Here is a 15666-nt window from a genome sequence, read left to right on the forward strand (position 1 = left end):
AAAACTACAGATTTTGGCCCCATCCCAGCCCCGCTGAACCAGAATCCCTGAGAATCCAAGTATTCAGCAAGGTTGAGGGCCGCCTGCGTCCAGAATAAAAACCTGACACTTAACCTAGTCCTCAAGGCCTCCGTAATCTGACCCCAACATCCCTTTCCGTTCTCACCCACTTCAGCAATAAAGGATCCCCCGCCTTCCTTGTCCCTGGAGCCCACCTGGGACTTTCCCACTGCCAAGCCTTATACACTCTGCTCTCCCCTCGTGCTCAGAGCCCACCCCCAAACCTCTGGCCCTCCCCTTTTTCTCAGCCTATCCAAATCACGCCTGCCTTCAAGGTACAGCTCAAATTCCATGTTTTAAGGGAGAGTCCCCGGCCCCCATCCACAGAGGCCCCTTCCCCATGCCCCCCTGCAGCCCGGACTGCCTGTGCTGCCCACTCGCACAGGGCTGTGCCTGCCTGCAGTGGCCTTCTCCTCCCAGGCATATCTGTTTTTACAATTTGGGTGTGAGTGCCTGGAGGGTAGGAGCCCTACCCCAGAATCTCCTGCTCACCCGCCACCACGTCTGCCTCACTCCTGGCTGGGTCCAGATCAGAGCATCCAGTTTGACTGACAGGTCAGAAGCTATACAGGACCAGGTACTGCAAGCCACACTCAGGATGCTCGGGAATTTTCCTCATCTCACAAAGCCTTCCCTGACTCGAGAAACCGAGCAACTCAAAGTGGGACAGGAATCAGTCCCACTGATTGTATGCTAAGCCCAGAGTTCAGTGTTTACCCTGAGGGCAGCGGAAGAATTTTAAGCAGAGGAAGTGGAGCTGGGAACTGCATTTTGGAGCGCTCTCTGTGGCTACAACAAGAAAGGCAGACAGTGGCGCCAGGTGGGATGCAGGGAAGCCCGGTGAGAGTCAGTGAGAAGGATGTAGGCTTGTGTGGGGGCGCTTGTCACCTGCGATTGCACTGGCCAACCATAGGCACGTGAAAGAGGCTGACTTACAAAAATCAGCTCCTGAAAGAGCCCAGCTAGGCCTGTGGCCAACTTCCACTTTACTCTGGATGTTTTCACTTTCAGGGCATCTTGTTCTGAGTCAAGATTCCTCCTTCTGAACATGGGACTTTCCAGAAGGACCACAGCTTCTTCCGTTCATCCACTCGACTTGGGATGTTCTGGATTTTGGTTGTTGAGGGAGTTTGCCTGCCTCTCCGGAGAAGGATGGCTGTGTGGTCCCTATGGAGTCTGCTTCTCTGGGGAGGTAAGTGGGGCAGGTGGGTGGCCTGTCCTCAGAGAGCTGAAGGTTCCTCCTCAGCTGCCCCTTGCCAGACATCTGGGCAGGGCCCCCCAAACCCAAGTGAGAACCCAGGAGCTAAGGAAGTACCCAGTAAGGAAGACTGAAGCAAGATCTTGGGCAACCTCAAAAGCTAGGCAGAGGCAAAGAGAGGCAGGATCCTGGGCGGAAGGAGGTAGCAGCATTAGGTCATCATGTCCATGAGACACAAGATGTTTTGTGGCAAGGCAGTTAATACTGAGGCGGGTGGCACCAGCTATTTGGAAAGAGATGGCTGTGAGAATGGTGAGGGTCTGGCAGTGTTAACACATGGAAATTCTAAATACCATCTGGGAAGAGAAGGGGAGGGCAGGGCTCTTATACTCTGAGATGTCTTTCCACAACCTGTGGGAAAGCTCAGGCTCCTCCTGCAGGTCTGTGTAAGGGGAGGTGGATACTGAATAGGGATGAGAGGCGAGAGCAAGTCAAATACAGTGCGTGTGGACTTGGGGTGGCCGATAATGGTGTAATGGAATGGCTGACACATCGGGTCTCTTCAACACTGGGCAGTCCCGCCATCCTGTCTGATGCCTGACTTCCCTTTCTTGGTTAACACGTGATCAGTGTGACTAGGTCAGCACTTCAAGGCCAGGGTATAGGAATTGTGGGGTGTAGCAAATACTGAGACAACTTTGCTTACATCAGAGACTTTGAGATGACTTTATCCAGAGTCCCCTGCCTGGGTTCTCGGCCTTGTGCTCCAAAAGCCCTACAGATCTCAACATTTCTAGACATGTGAAGGAAATCCCTCAAAAAAAGGTTCACAAATCTTTCAAATCCTTAGACATGGGAGGAAGCAAAACTAATTTTTCCAAAGGGCTCTTAATGGGAAACAAGATGAATGCAACTGATTGGGTGCACCCCTGGTTTTACGGTTGGGACAATGGAAGCCCAGAGAGGGAGGGGAATGTGCTGAAGTTCACACAGCTCATTCATGGCAGAGCCAGGGCAGGATGGAACCTAGGAGTCTTGATTGACGTCCAGTGCTATTCTCTCCGTATGATATGCCTCCACTCTGCATTAACACTGAAGCCATCTCCAGTTAGGCCTGAGATGACTGGGGCTGGGGAGAGCAGTGAGATAGATGGGCAAGGGACTGGAGTTGCCAGTGGCTGGCTGAGTTGCCATCCAGAACACGTCTCCCTAACCAAACTCCCAGCACTTGGGTATGTTACACGTCTGCTCTTATTCTGCTCTGCACCCCAGCGTCCCCACTGTGCCAGGCACAAGGTAAGTCCTCAGCAATTCCCTCGTTCATCCAGCAAAGTTTACTGAGCTTCTCCTATATCCTTCTTCTAAACAGTGGTGGCCACTGGGAGTACAAAGATGAAAAGAGGAACTCACAGTCCAGTGGGAGATGCTGACGCGTAAACAGACAATAACAATAGAGGGATTGGGGCGTCCGTAGCGTGATCGCAGGCCACCATGGGAACACAGAGAGAGATGGGGGAGGCAGTGATGTTTCAAGGATGAGCAGAAATTATCCAGCAAAGGAGTCAGGGTGGGCACTTCGAGCAGAGATGTCACCCACACACCTCAAACCGTATGTTCCCAACAAAACTCAGCAACTTCTCATTCCACACCCCACCCTCCACCCCTCCCCAGCCTTCTGTTTCTCCTGTTCTGGATCACAGAGAATGGCACTCAGTGGGTCCCAAGGACCTGGGAGCCATCCTTAATTCCTTTCTCCTTCACTCCCAGATCTCGCTGATTACATCTTAACCTCTCTCAATTCCTCCCACTTCTCCCCGTCCCAGGGGCTCCCTTCCCCAACACAAGTTTCCATCACTCTCCTTTGGATTAATAGAAGCAGCCTCAGTCTTACCAACCACCTCGAATGCATTCTCCACACCTCTGCTGGAGTCCTCTTTCTAACCGTGCATCTAATCATGTGACTTTCTTACTGAAAACCTATCGGAGGCCCCCCATTGCTCTAAGGATAAAGCCCAGACTCCAGAGTTGCTTTCAGGGCCCTGCATGATCTGGCTCCCGCCAACCCTGCAGTGAAATTTCTTACTCTCCCTGCAGAGAACTACTTTCAGTTCCCCATGCACCAGGCTCTTTCACCCTCCAGGCCTTTGAATGGGCCCTTCCCCTGCCTATAACGCTTCCCCATCCCCCGCTCCAGACAGCCCTCCACTTGGCCTGGCTGATTCCCACTCCTCCTACATGTCTCAGCTTAACCATTTCTTCCCTGAGCCCCTCAAGGCTGAGTGAGGTCACTCTATCATCCTCACTGTGTTCTCCTAGGGCACCCCTTTTTTCCTATCATTGTACTTAACAATATATTTTAATTGCTTGCTTAAGAGTCTGGTTAAGAGTGAGCTCCATGAGCAGAGAGACTGAATTCTCTTCCTTACTGTTTTATTCCCAGTCCCTGGCACAGTGCACCCTCCTCAGCTTGGTTGGAGGGAGTGTGGGGAGAGGGGCCCTGATCTGCTCCGTGGCAGCTTAGCTGTGTGCACAAGAGAGACGAGGAGCTTGGGACTGGCAGAGTGACGGTTCTCTGTTCTTTCAGCTCTACTTCCTGCTTCAGTCACTGGTACCCAAGTGCAGGGCCAGGTAGGGGGCTCAGTGCTGCTGGTGGCAGAGTGTGCCCCTGGCTTCCAAGTCCGAGAGGCCATCTGGAGATCTCTCTGGCCTTCGGAGGAGCTGCTGGCCACATTTTTCCGGGGTTCCCTGGAGACTCTGTACCACTCCCGATTCCTGGGCCGAGCCCAGCTGCACAGCAACCTCAGCCTGGAGCTCCAGCCACTGGAGTTTGGAGACAGCGGCAACTTCTCAGTGCTGCTGGTGGACACAGGAGGTCGGGCCCAGACCCAGATCCTGCAGCTCAAGGTGTATGGTGAGTGCACCTGACCCTGGCTTTCTTACCCTCCTTCCCCCAAAGCTCCAGAGAGGCATCCTGAGTCCTGGGAGCTGGAGAACTGGGTTCCAGAGACCTCTGGCCTCTGACTTTATGACTGATTCAGGGAACAGCTGCTCCCTGCAGCCACATCTAAAAAAACTCCTCAGGTTCTCCCAGGTGAGCTCCTATGTGGGGCAGCCTGGCTTTACCACCCGCAGTCCTTGTCTGAACTCCAACTTGGTCCTTTCTTGGCTCAGTGGCCTTAGACATAATGCTCAGCCTCCCTGACATTCACCTTTCTCATTTGTAGAAGGAGCGTCATAATATTACCATGTAGATGCCTATAAAGGTGAAATACAGTGACATTTGGGACAGAGCTTGCCTGCTCTCCATTCATTCTAAGATCATAAGACATGCCATCGTTTTATGTACCACAAAAAAGGAAAGACAATATTGCCAATTAAATTACAACACAAGGCTTTTTATTAAAATATTAAATTATAATTATAGAATTTTTATTTTATATTTCTTTAAAGAGCTCTTTTAGATGTATTTAGAGATTTTAACTATATAATATTCATGAGTTCTCTCAGTTATTCATTGTTGCACAACAAACCATCCCCGAACCGCCTGAGTAAACACGACAACTATTTTTATTTCTCGTGATTCTGTGGGTTGGCAGGGCTCAGCTGGGAAGCCTTCTGCTCCACGTGGGTTTGCCAGGGTCGTTCATGCAGCTGCATTCAGTACCTCAGCTGGAGTGGCTGAATTCACGGGGGGCTGGATGGGCCTTTCTTTCCAGCAACTCCACCTCCACCTCCACCACGTCTACCTCCACCATCACTTCTACCACCATCACCACCTCCACCATCACCTCCACCTCTAGGTGGGGAGAAAAAGCAGGGAGAAAAGAAAAAAGAAATTGAGAATTGAGAATAGGGGTGACAGCTGGGAAGAGGGAAACAGTGAGGGAGAGAAAGGCAGAGCAAATTGGGGAGGAGAGACACCCCACCCTGAGACAGCTAACTGGCTGTCCTCTGGTGAACCACTCGGAGTGCTGGTGTGCAGTTGGATGGTTGCTCTTCTGGTTGCACGCAGCCCTGAAGCAGGTTGCATGGCTTGGCAAGCAGAGTGCTGGCTGGATTTCAGCACCCCCACCTTCACCTGTTGTCCCCTTAGCCCATTGCCCTTCTGCAGTGAATAACCTACACAACCGCACAGGCTGCCCTGGAGCCTCTCCCTGTTCTGAGTCTCCGCTGCCGCACATGTGAAATGAGGACATTGAATGTGATAATACATGCAGCACCCACACCACTAAGCTCTAAGACGCCTTGTTCTCAGCATCTGAATTACAGATTTTAAGGAAATTGCTGTTTTATTGCTTCCAAATACATAGCGTGATTAGAACTAATTGCGCAAAGCTGCCAAGCAGCCGTCCTTAGGAGCTTTGCTTTGACAATAGATAAGAATGATTTGAATTAGCAGATCAGTTACTAGAAACGTCAATGGGTGTTTCTACTGTGCCTGATCGTGTTTGGAAGCAGCTTGTCCTCTTAAGTAGTGTAAATATCCCCCCCGTAATCTTTGTTTATACTATTAGTGTGCCCAGCAAATCTTTTCTTCTTTCATATCACAAATCCCACCAGATTGAGCTGGCATTAATGAGGTTTTACTCTGCTTGATTTTAGAATACTATCAGAGACTGAGCCCTCCCATCGTCACCAGAATGCTCTCCCGCTGGCCTCCATTGCCACAGAGACTCAGTAGTTACTCATCAACCCATATAGGAAAAGGCAGCCATGGCCTAGGATGTCAGGACACCAATTTATTCAGTGGCCCAGGTAGCTGAGCACCTGGAGAGCGAGGGTTATGGAGATAATAAGACAGAGACTCTACCCCCGGTCTTCCTTCACAGCATTTTGTAATTATTTTCTTAATTACTCATAGTCATTTGTCAATATCTGTCTTCCTTACCAAAGTGTAAGCTCCGAAAGTCCAGGAATGTGCTTGTCTTCTTGGATGACTTAATAAATACTTACTGTCCCTCTGATTGATATATCATGAGGGAAGTGCCATGACAAGAGATAGACAGAGCCACACCTGGAATATCGGGGAAAGCTTCACAATCAAGATGATAAGCAATGTGTCCAAGCTGGGACATGAAGGATGGGTAGGAGTTTTCTAGGAGAATGAGAAGAGAAAGGTGTGTGTGCACAGCTGAACCATACGAAAGCATGAAAGATACAGAAGAGCATGACATGTTTGGGAGAACTAGAAATTAATGAGGATGGATGGGGAGGACCAGAGGGAGGCACAGCTGGAAAGATTGACACCGTCCATTTCACAAAGGGTTTTGAATACCAGACTAAGGAATTCAGTTTCTGTCCTGTGGGTAATGGGGAGCCAGGCCAGGTTTTAGAGCAAGAGTGGCCTGGTCAGAGGTGGCATCTAACCCCACGTGGGTCCCAGAGCTGGAGCTGTGGGCCCCACCCAGCATCCCCTTAACCCACACCTGCTCCACTGTTCTTGCCCAGATGCCGTGTCCAGGCCAGTAGTACAAGTGTTCATTGCTGTACCAGGGGATGATCAGCCCCCCAACACCTGCCAGGTATTCCTGTCTTGCTCGGCCCCCAACATCAGCGACATAACCTACAGCTGGCGACGAGAAGGGACCATCGACTTTAGTATCGAGTCACAAGGCCTCTTCGCGGATGGACAGGTGCTGAGGGTTTCACTGGGACCAGGAGACAAGCGTGTGGCCTATTCCTGCATTGTCTCCAATCCTGTCAGCTGGGAATCAGCCACAGTCACCCCCTGGGAAAGCTGCCATCAGGAGGCAGGTATGCCAAGGGCCAGGGGTCAGGGGTTGAGGGATTGTGAGGCATCAAGTCCACCTCTGACCCCAGCCCCTCCATGTTTGGCTCCAGGGAGGGCCTCCTACAAAGATGTGCTGCTGGTGGTGGTGCCTGTCTCGCTGCTCCTGCTCCTAGCTGGTCTCCTTTCTGCCTGGTACTGGGGCCCCTGCTCAGGTAGGAGTCCTACAGGTGCAGGAGGTGGACCTCTGGGAAGGAGGACAGGGTTTGGACCTCCTCCTATTTAGGCTTCAGATGGTCTGCCCTCCTTACCTCTCCCACGTCATCTCTTGGCTCTCTCCATCTTATATTTTGGCCTCCAATCAGACTGAACTACTTGAAGTTTCTTTTGCAGTTCAAATGAACTATTCTCTTACATACATCTACAAGCATTTGCACCTTCTATTCTCTCTGTCTGGAACACACTTTCCATGGTTTCCCCCTCAACTCCCCTTCTTCATTTGGCTATCTCCTTCATGATCTTCAAGGTTTGCCTGCTCCAGGAAGCCTTCCTGACCTTCTCCCCCACCCCCAGGCTGGGTTAGTGTCTTGCCTTTAATATTCATTGCTTACCCCAGTCACAGCACCCGTTGTACTTTCTCTCTTACTGAATTCTCAACCCTTTAAAGGTAAATGGTGGGTCACCACTGGGCACCTAGTTGGTTTTAATAGAAGCTTGTTGAGTAAAAGTCTAGATGAGTCCAAACCCTTTCTTGCCTACCACTCCTAGGAAATGCTCCCTGAGAGAAACACCTCTCTGGCCAGGAGCTGACAGGGCCTCCTTCTCAAGGAGAAGAGAGAAGGGGAGACTCAGAGATTGGGCCCAGGTCTGAGCTCTACATCCAGCTTAGCCCCTGCCTTTGCCCCTGAAAGAAACCCCTGACTGACCCAAGCTTCTGGATCTGTCCATCCCAGCCTGACTTGGCTTGCAGGCCCCAGGGTGGAAAGAGTGGGTCAGCAAGGAGAAGGAGGCAGGAGACCTCATTGTGGTGGGTGTGTCCTAGAAGGCAAGAGTTCTGGCCCAGCCACTGCACATGGAAACAGGGCTGGATGGCTGGCTCCTGTGTATTCTTTCCATGGGTGAGGGATGAAGGAGGGAGCAGCTGACGCTGCACTCCACCTAGAGTTTGGCTCTAGCCCTTTGCCCCAGACAGTCCCTAAGATTTGTAGTAAGAAGATGGAAGCCAGGAAAAGAGCAGCATTTTGTTTTAATAGCTTTATTGAGATATAATTCACATATCATACAGTTCATCCAAAGTGTACAACTCAATGAATTTTATTATATTCAAAGAGTTGTATATCCATCACCACAATAAATTCTAGCACATTCTCATTACCCCAAAACCCCTTAGCCATCACTCTCTAATCCCCCTTGCCCTCTAGCCCTCGGCAACCACTAATCTACTTTCTATTGTCTATTCTGGGGGTTTCACATAAATGGAATCATGTGCTATGTGGTCCTTTGTGACTGACTGCTTTCACTTAGCTTACTGTCTTGAAGGCTCAGAAAAGAGCAGCTTTGACCACTGAGAAGGGACAGAGAGAACCCAACTACCTGGGACAGTGGAAAGGTTCCACACCAGGAGTCTGGAGGCTGGCCCCAGCTCTGCCATGTGGCTTCTGGCCAGTCATTTAACTGGATCCATCCCAGCTCTAACTTTCTATACCTTCTATAGCTAAGTGTATGACATAGTTGCAGAGGAAAGCTAGACATTAGGAAGAACTTCCTGTTCTTGAAGCATTGCCTTTTCCAGGGTCTTAGAAGACGAAGAGAGATGTTCCTTTTCCTGAAGTGATCTTGGACCAGGACAGTTAGGATTCAGAGGCTTTGGGCCAGGCCAAGGATGCTAAGAGTCCCAACACTGGAGGGGTAACCTTCTTTCTGGTCTCCTTGCCAGGGAAAAAGAAGAATGTCTGTGCTGACAGAGTGGCTCCAGAGACAGAGAACCCACTTGTGTAGGGTCTACCTTGAGGGAGGATATAAACTGATGTCTGGATCTTCAGGAACCCCCTTGGCCAGGCACAGGATGCTCTGGGACATAGCTGGTGTCTGGAAACCACCCTGGTCCCTGTACCTCCCATGAGATTCCCATCCAGCCTCCCAGGAGCAGCCTGGGAAACCATCACCCTGGGAGCCATCACACAGAAAACACTGGCACAACCTTCCACATCCTTCCCCTTCTCTCTCCTCTCTTTGCACAATCTGGTTCTGCTCTGAGCAAGATGGGCCTAATGGGACATGCCCTCAAGGACAACTGGAAGCTCTCCAAGATCCACAGAGACATTGGCTAACCAAGGCATTCACTCCCCCGCCACTGTTCATGAAGCACTGTTATGGCCTCAAGTTGCCCCCCCAAAATCCATATGTTGAAGTCCTAACCCTGAGAACATAACTGTGTTTGGAGATAGGGCTTTTAAAGAGATAATTAAAGTTAAATGAGGGCATTGGGATGTGCCCTAATCCAATATGACTGATGTCCTTATAAAAAGAGGGAGAGACACCAGGGAAGCACCCACACACAGAGAAAAGGCCACGGGAGGACACAGAGAGAAGCCAGCCATCTGCAAGCCACGGAGAGAGGCCTCAGGAGAAACCAAGCCTGCCGCCAACACCTTGATCTTGGAATTCCAGCCTCGAGGACTGTGAGAAAATAAATTTCTGTTGTTTAAGCCCGCGGTCTCTGGTATCTTGTTACAGCAGCCCTAGCAGACTAACACAAGTGTTAACCAACTTGCACCCAGAGGATTGCCTCCAACCTGGGTCCCAACTGTAATAGATCTTAGATATTTGCACTAACAGGGAAACTCTGAATCACCCACTTCCAGCTCCAGCCCCAGCCGCAGCCCCTGTAGTTTGAGACCCTGAGGCTTCCTGACCACCAAGACATTATCATAGGAAAAGGTCTAGAAACAGGTAAAGGTGCGAAGTGAGGGACAAGGGTTTCTCCTTCTGGCCCAAAGGACTTTCAGCTCATCTGGGTTCATGGCCCTCAAAGGTAATCTGCAGCTATGAGACAATCAAGAAACTGTTAACATACCATGGCTGGGATGGGTGCCATTTTTCAGGGAATACCTTATTAATTGACACATTCACCATGCTCGCTGATCATCATGCCTCCTGGAGGAGCTGGGTGTGGGATTTGAGATTCTCTCCTCACTATCTAGCAGGGTGACCCAGAAAAGAGATATTAGATTTGCCCCAGTCAACAGGAAGTTCCTGCACAACTTTAAGAAAAGCAGCTCAGCTCAGGATGAGTGTCTCTGCCTGAGATTGAGAGCAAGGAGGCAGGAGAAGCTAAGTAGAAGGAAAATTACGGAGGTAAATGGTGCTGATGGATCCTAGAATCTGCCACGCTCATTTTCAGATCCAAGTGCAGAAGAGCCACTCAAGTTCAAGTTCACTACTCAATGGGAAGATGGTCAACATCACTTTGAAAGACGAGCATGATATATAACGTTATAAACCAAAGTTACCCACTATAAAAATAGAAAAGAAAAAGAAGAGCATGTGGGGTGGAAGCTATAATTGTGACCATCATTGGAAAATACAATTTGCCACTGAGTGAGTCTAGAAAAGCTCTGGGCATTTGCCACTGGAAAAAGTTTGATAAGCTACACGTAGAGATTAGTAGATGATAACATTCATGGTTACTCCCTTCCAGGTGTAATTGGATTTTTTCTGGGGCCTCACTGAAGCCTTGATAATAGAGAGGAAGGAGGCATTGAAGAAACAGGGGTAGGTTTTGAAGTATTTTCCCAGGGCAGCTTCATTCTACCCAGGATGTCAGTCCAGTCCAAGGATCCTGCCTCTTCTCCCCAAGTCCTGGGCAGTCACTTCACCTTGGACAAACGGTCAACACAACTGGCCTTTAGATTCACATGGCCACTCCTCCACTTGACTAGTCCTGGAATTTCCCCGGATGCTGGCTCTGCTCAGAGGTCCCCTGCTGGTCACCTGGCTTCAGCTAGTCCTCATGCCTTTCCTGCACCCACTTCTCTCCCATCACCTTCCCCTAGTTTCACCTGAATAGTGCACATGGCCACCCAACCTGGCAGATTGTGTCGCCCACACCTGCCACCCAGAGACATTCCCCATGCCTGGTCAATGAATCAAGCAAAACTGGCCTCAGTCCCTTAAAATGATGTGAAAGGGAAAGCCCAGGATCTAGCAATGAGCCATGGTGGTTGTATGGAAGAAACACACGCACACCGCTCCCCACCTTCCTTCCCTTCATCCCCAGGGCCCCACCTCAGATCAGAGCAGTTCTGGATTGGGGGAGACCCCCACTCTCCCTTCACAAGGTAACTCTTAGTGAACTCATTTGGACAGTGGTTTTGTAGTGCGGTGCACCAGAGCCTTTCTGAACAGACCTACACGACTCAAATAAATTGATGCTCCCATCCCCAATGACTCACCTGTGAACTAGTGGACTAATTAACTCTCCAGTAAAAAACTCAAACGCTTCTGTGAGAACAATGTTTGTGTCAAGCACTGGGCTTTAAAAGTCACACAAGCACAAATATTGACTGAGGGTCCAGCATGTGCTGGGTACACTTCCAGGAACTGGGGAATTGGTAATGAACAAAGCAACTCCTTTATGGAGTTTTATTTGAGATGATACAAATAAGCAAGTAAGGATATGTCAGATGTTGACAGGTTCTATTAAGAAAGATAAGGCTGAGGCCGGATCCTGGGCACGGGCGTGGACATGGCACCGCTCATCAAGCCATGCTGAGGCAGCATCCCACATAGCACAACCAGAGGGATCTGCAACTAGAATATACGCCTATGTGCTCAGGGGTCTTTGGGGAGAAGAAAACAAAAAGCATATTGGCAACAGATGTTAGCTCAGGTGCCAATCTTTAAAAAAAAAAAAAACAAGAAGAAAGATAAGGCAGAGTAAAAGGCTGAAGAATGATGTGTTGGGGAGAAGGGGTCCATCTTAGATAAGGCAATCAGAGAACACCTTCTGACGAGGTGACACTTGAACAGGAACCCAGTAAAGTAGAGTGAGCCATGCAGTGACTGGGCAAAGAGCGTTCCAAACAGAGACCAGAGATGCAAAAGCCCTGAGTGGCAGTACGGTTGATGTTTATGAAGAATAGAGTGGAGGCCAGGATGGCTGAGTGGCAGGAGGGGGTGGGAGGTGGAAGGGAAAGGGTCAGAGTGATGGCTTAAAACCAGAGCACGTGAGACCTTGCGGTCTTCAGAACACCCTTCCCTGGGGTTGGGGTGGACAGGAGAGCTCCCTTCTGTGTGGGTGTCAGACTCCTCCCACGACAACCTTTGAGCCACTATTTCCAGTAGGCTCGTGGTCAGACCAGAATCCTCTCCAAATCTGCTTTTGCTTTTTCTTGTTTTCATCTTATTTTCCTTGAGCAAAAGCCTTTGTACCTATTCTTCTGTGCAATGAACAAATACAAGAGCTGCTAGGACAAAGGAGTCATGTGACATAACGTCGGAGAGAAGGGAGAGGGGGCATAGCAAGAGAGAAGGGTTAGCGAGACATTTATTTTTCATCAATGGAGATACAAGCACCCAATGCCTCATTTTTTAAAAAAGATGCTGCAAACATTAATGACATCTCTGGCAAATCTTCCTTTCATGTTTATGAAGAAGTAGCATCTGTTCAGTTACTCAGCACTTGGTTACTTACTGGTCTTCGGGGGAAGCACCATTTCCTTCCAGATTTGACTCCAGGGCTCCTTGCATCTTTTCTGCATGCAGACTGAAGGAGTGCCTCTCAAACTGCACAGTACAGCTATCCCCAGATCTGAGCAAGTTTTAATGGGTGCCTCCCCTCACGCTGTGCACTGCTCAACATGGGTCCCATCTGCCAGGAGGGGCAGGCTGAGCCCATGGGTAAGCAGTGAGAATACTCCCACGCATGACCAGCCTGCATCCAGTTCTGGGAGCCACACTTCCAGGGAGACACTGAAAAACTAAGTGTCTAGAAGAGAATGACCAGAATGGTGAAAAGTCTAGAGACCTTATCGTAAGAGAAATGACTGAAAAAACCAGTCATGTTCAATCTAGAACAAGAAACTCAGAGGGGCATAAGTCCACAGATATTTGAAGTGCTCTCACAGAGGCTAGACTGTTTAACTGAGGAACATGTCACTGTGAGGCAGATATTGACTCATATGAATAACAGGATCTTAAAGCTGGAAGGAAACTTTGTGGTTACTCAGTTCAAGTTTTTCATTTCTCAGGTGGAAAACTGAGGCCCAAAGAGATTGTTACTCCCTAGAATTACAGAATCTACCAGTGGCAGAGTCAGAATTAGTTTTAGGTTATCTAAATCAGTCCAGCCCCTTACCCTCCACCATACTACCAGGGAAGAACTTTCTAGCAAATGGAGAAATCCAAATATGAAGTGAGCCGTTTTAATGAATGTGCCTAAGCAGAAACCAACTCAGGGCAATACTAGAGACTAGAGACTTTTCATATTAGGTGGGGAGTTGCATTCGATCAGAAATGACAAATATGTGGTATATATATCCAGACTTCCACCTTCCAGCACCATCTCAGACGTGGATAATTAGTGATAACACATTTTTGCCACTGAGTCCACATATGGCACAATGCTCAAGTAATTCTGACCAATTAATTGAAGTGGGAAGCCAAGATGGAACCTATTTGCCATTCCCACCCTCGATAATCCTTAAGACCCTTCCAACATGAAGAATGAATTAAAAATGAAAGAAAGAATGAATGCATAGACAGTGGAACAAAAGAGACCAATGAAAGGATTTGGCTAGTGTGTCAGAAACAAGTCGTGCTTCCTACAAAGACGACTTATTCTGGTTTCCTTTCTTCCGACGCTTTTCTCAGTATGTTGCTCAGGGAATCTATCACAACTGAAAAAAAAAGGAGAGATTGATGGGAAGTAGTAATATTATTGCCAGAAAAGCACAAAACAATAGGAAATCAGCTAAACAAGTAAATCTAGAACATAAAGTCATTTTAAAAATCACGTTCTTTAGAATATTTAAGAATAAAGGGAAAACACTTGAATCAGTTAGAGTTCTTTGGATGCAAGCAACAGAAACCAACTCTGGTTTTAACTAAAGTGAAAGAAGGACTCTATCTGAAAGTTAGCTCAGTGTCTTAGTCCATTCAGGCTCCTGTAACAGAAGACCATAGTCCAGGCGCCTCATAAATGGCAGACATTGATGTCTCACAGTTCTAGAGGCTGAGAAGTCCAAGATCAAGGCACCAGAAGATTCAGTGTCTGGTGAGAGCCCGCATCCTGGCTCATAGACAGCTGTCTTCTTGCTGTGTCCTTACATGGTGGAAAGGGCAAGGGAGCTCTCTGGGGTCTCTTTTACAAGGGCACTGATCCCACTCATGAGGGCTCCACCCTCAGGAGCTCTAAATACCATCACACTGGGGATTAGGATTCAGCATATGAATTTTGGAGGATGCAAACATTCAATCTATAGCACTCAGAGAACCAAAGACAACACCGACCAACTGGGCCTCAGAAAGGACAAAGCCAGGTGGCTTTGGGGACACAGGCCTCAGGATAACTTCCTTAGGACCCCCATGGAATAAATCTTTTTTGTTTTCTGTTCCCATGTCACTCACTGAAGTGTAAATTCCCAAGAAACATACTAAGCTTGATTGGCCTAGCTGGAGTCAAGGATCCTCCCTTTGGGGGATGGAGAGGAGTTGCAGGACACCTTGTCAGAAGTGGGGGCTGGTTTAACAAAATTAAGTACCTAAAGAAGTTTGAATAGGAATCTGTAGAACAGGAAACACATTATTCTGTTCATTCAGTGAGCATTTATTCATCACCTACCATATGCCCCAGCACCAACTGGGATATAGAGATTCCTGAATAGTGGGATCACAGTTCCTGCCCTCAAAGAGCTTACAGTCTAGTGGGGAAGCAACATGTCAACAAATGCTTCCAATGGGTCAGTGATAATACAACCCCCAGCAAGCAATCAAAGGTATCTCCTGGCCTGTGAGAACTCTGTCCCCAAGAAGGGCCAATCAGGTCCCCAGGGGAAGTGGTGAAAGGGACAGAGGCTCTGGCTGTGAGTAAAGCCTCAGTTGGTAGGAACTGAAGAAGGTACGGCATAGTGGTTTCCTGTGGCAGGTCTTCCCAGAACAGCATCAGGGTTTTGGTTGACTATGTTCCTGGAATACCAAGACATCGCAGGCTGGTAGGCTGTCTTTAGATTCCCCTCTAGGTGTACAGGAAAGGAATAGCAGTCTGCTCACTTGGGGCTGGTGCCACCCTCCTGGGGTGGGGGGTCCTGGGTGAGATGACTGTAGTGAGACGCTGACATGCTTAGTCCCACCCTCTAGCCCACCCTGTTGGCCTTCAGGCCTGTATCATCTCACTGGGGCTGCTCAGACCCTGAGGAGTCTTCCAAAGTCAGGTAAAGTCATTCGAACTCAGCTTAGCTGGAGAGAAAATGAGGAGGTCCAAGCTCGGCCGGCTGCTCCACTGTCCACTGGCTGACCCACTTGCCATTCGCCCACCTTCAGCCAGCTTAAGTGCAGATGCTCACTGCTCTGGCAGACTCACTGTTGGCCTGCTCGCCACACCAACAACCCATCACCTCCCACCCTACCCACCCACAAAGCGACAATCAGCTGGTAGCCTTGCTCAGAAATACACTGGGAT

At 49.1% G+C, this 15666-nt stretch overlaps 1 protein-coding gene across 4 annotated transcripts; it reads left to right on the forward strand.

Moving 5' to 3' along the window:
* Window positions 1-753: 753 nt before the first annotated feature.
* On the forward strand, window positions 754-9694 carry SLAMF8 (SLAM family member 8). Of its 4 annotated transcripts, none has more exons than XM_014848320.3 (6): window positions 754-880; window positions 1072-1252; window positions 3843-4169; window positions 6707-7012; window positions 7100-7201; window positions 8923-9694. In XM_014848320.3, the coding sequence occupies exons 2-6, from the start codon at window positions 1162-1164 to the stop codon at window positions 8982-8984; spliced, it is 888 nt and encodes a 295-aa protein (XP_014703806.1). In that variant the 5' UTR covers window positions 754-880; window positions 1072-1161; the 3' UTR covers window positions 8985-9694. The 4 variants fall into 4 exon arrangements, with proteins under 4 accessions (XP_014703806.1, XP_014703807.1, XP_070353528.1 ...); XM_070497426.1 differs by having other exon boundaries at window positions 833-900; XM_014848321.3 differs by lacking the exon at window positions 7100-7201.
* The last annotated feature ends 5972 nt before the right edge of the window (window positions 9695-15666 follow it).

Source organism: Equus asinus, chromosome 25 (genome assembly GCF_041296235.1).
Source record: "Equus asinus isolate D_3611 breed Donkey chromosome 25, EquAss-T2T_v2, whole genome shotgun sequence".
Classification (NCBI taxonomy): domain Eukaryota; kingdom Metazoa; phylum Chordata; class Mammalia; order Perissodactyla; family Equidae; genus Equus; species Equus asinus.

Excerpts from the sequence above, each read along its gene's own strand:
- SLAMF8 (XM_014848320.3), top strand. The coding sequence starts at position 1,162 with ATGTTCTGGATTTTGGTTGTTGAGGGAGTTTGCCTGCCTCTCCGGAGA. Across the intron at positions 1,253-3,842 it reads GAGTCTGCTTCTCTGGGGAG|CTCTACTTCCTGCTTCAGTC; the intron begins GTAAGTGGGGCA and ends CTGTTCTTTCAG. Across the intron at positions 4,170-6,706 it reads CCTGCAGCTCAAGGTGTATG|ATGCCGTGTCCAGGCCAGTA; the intron begins GTGAGTGCACCT and ends GTTCTTGCCCAG.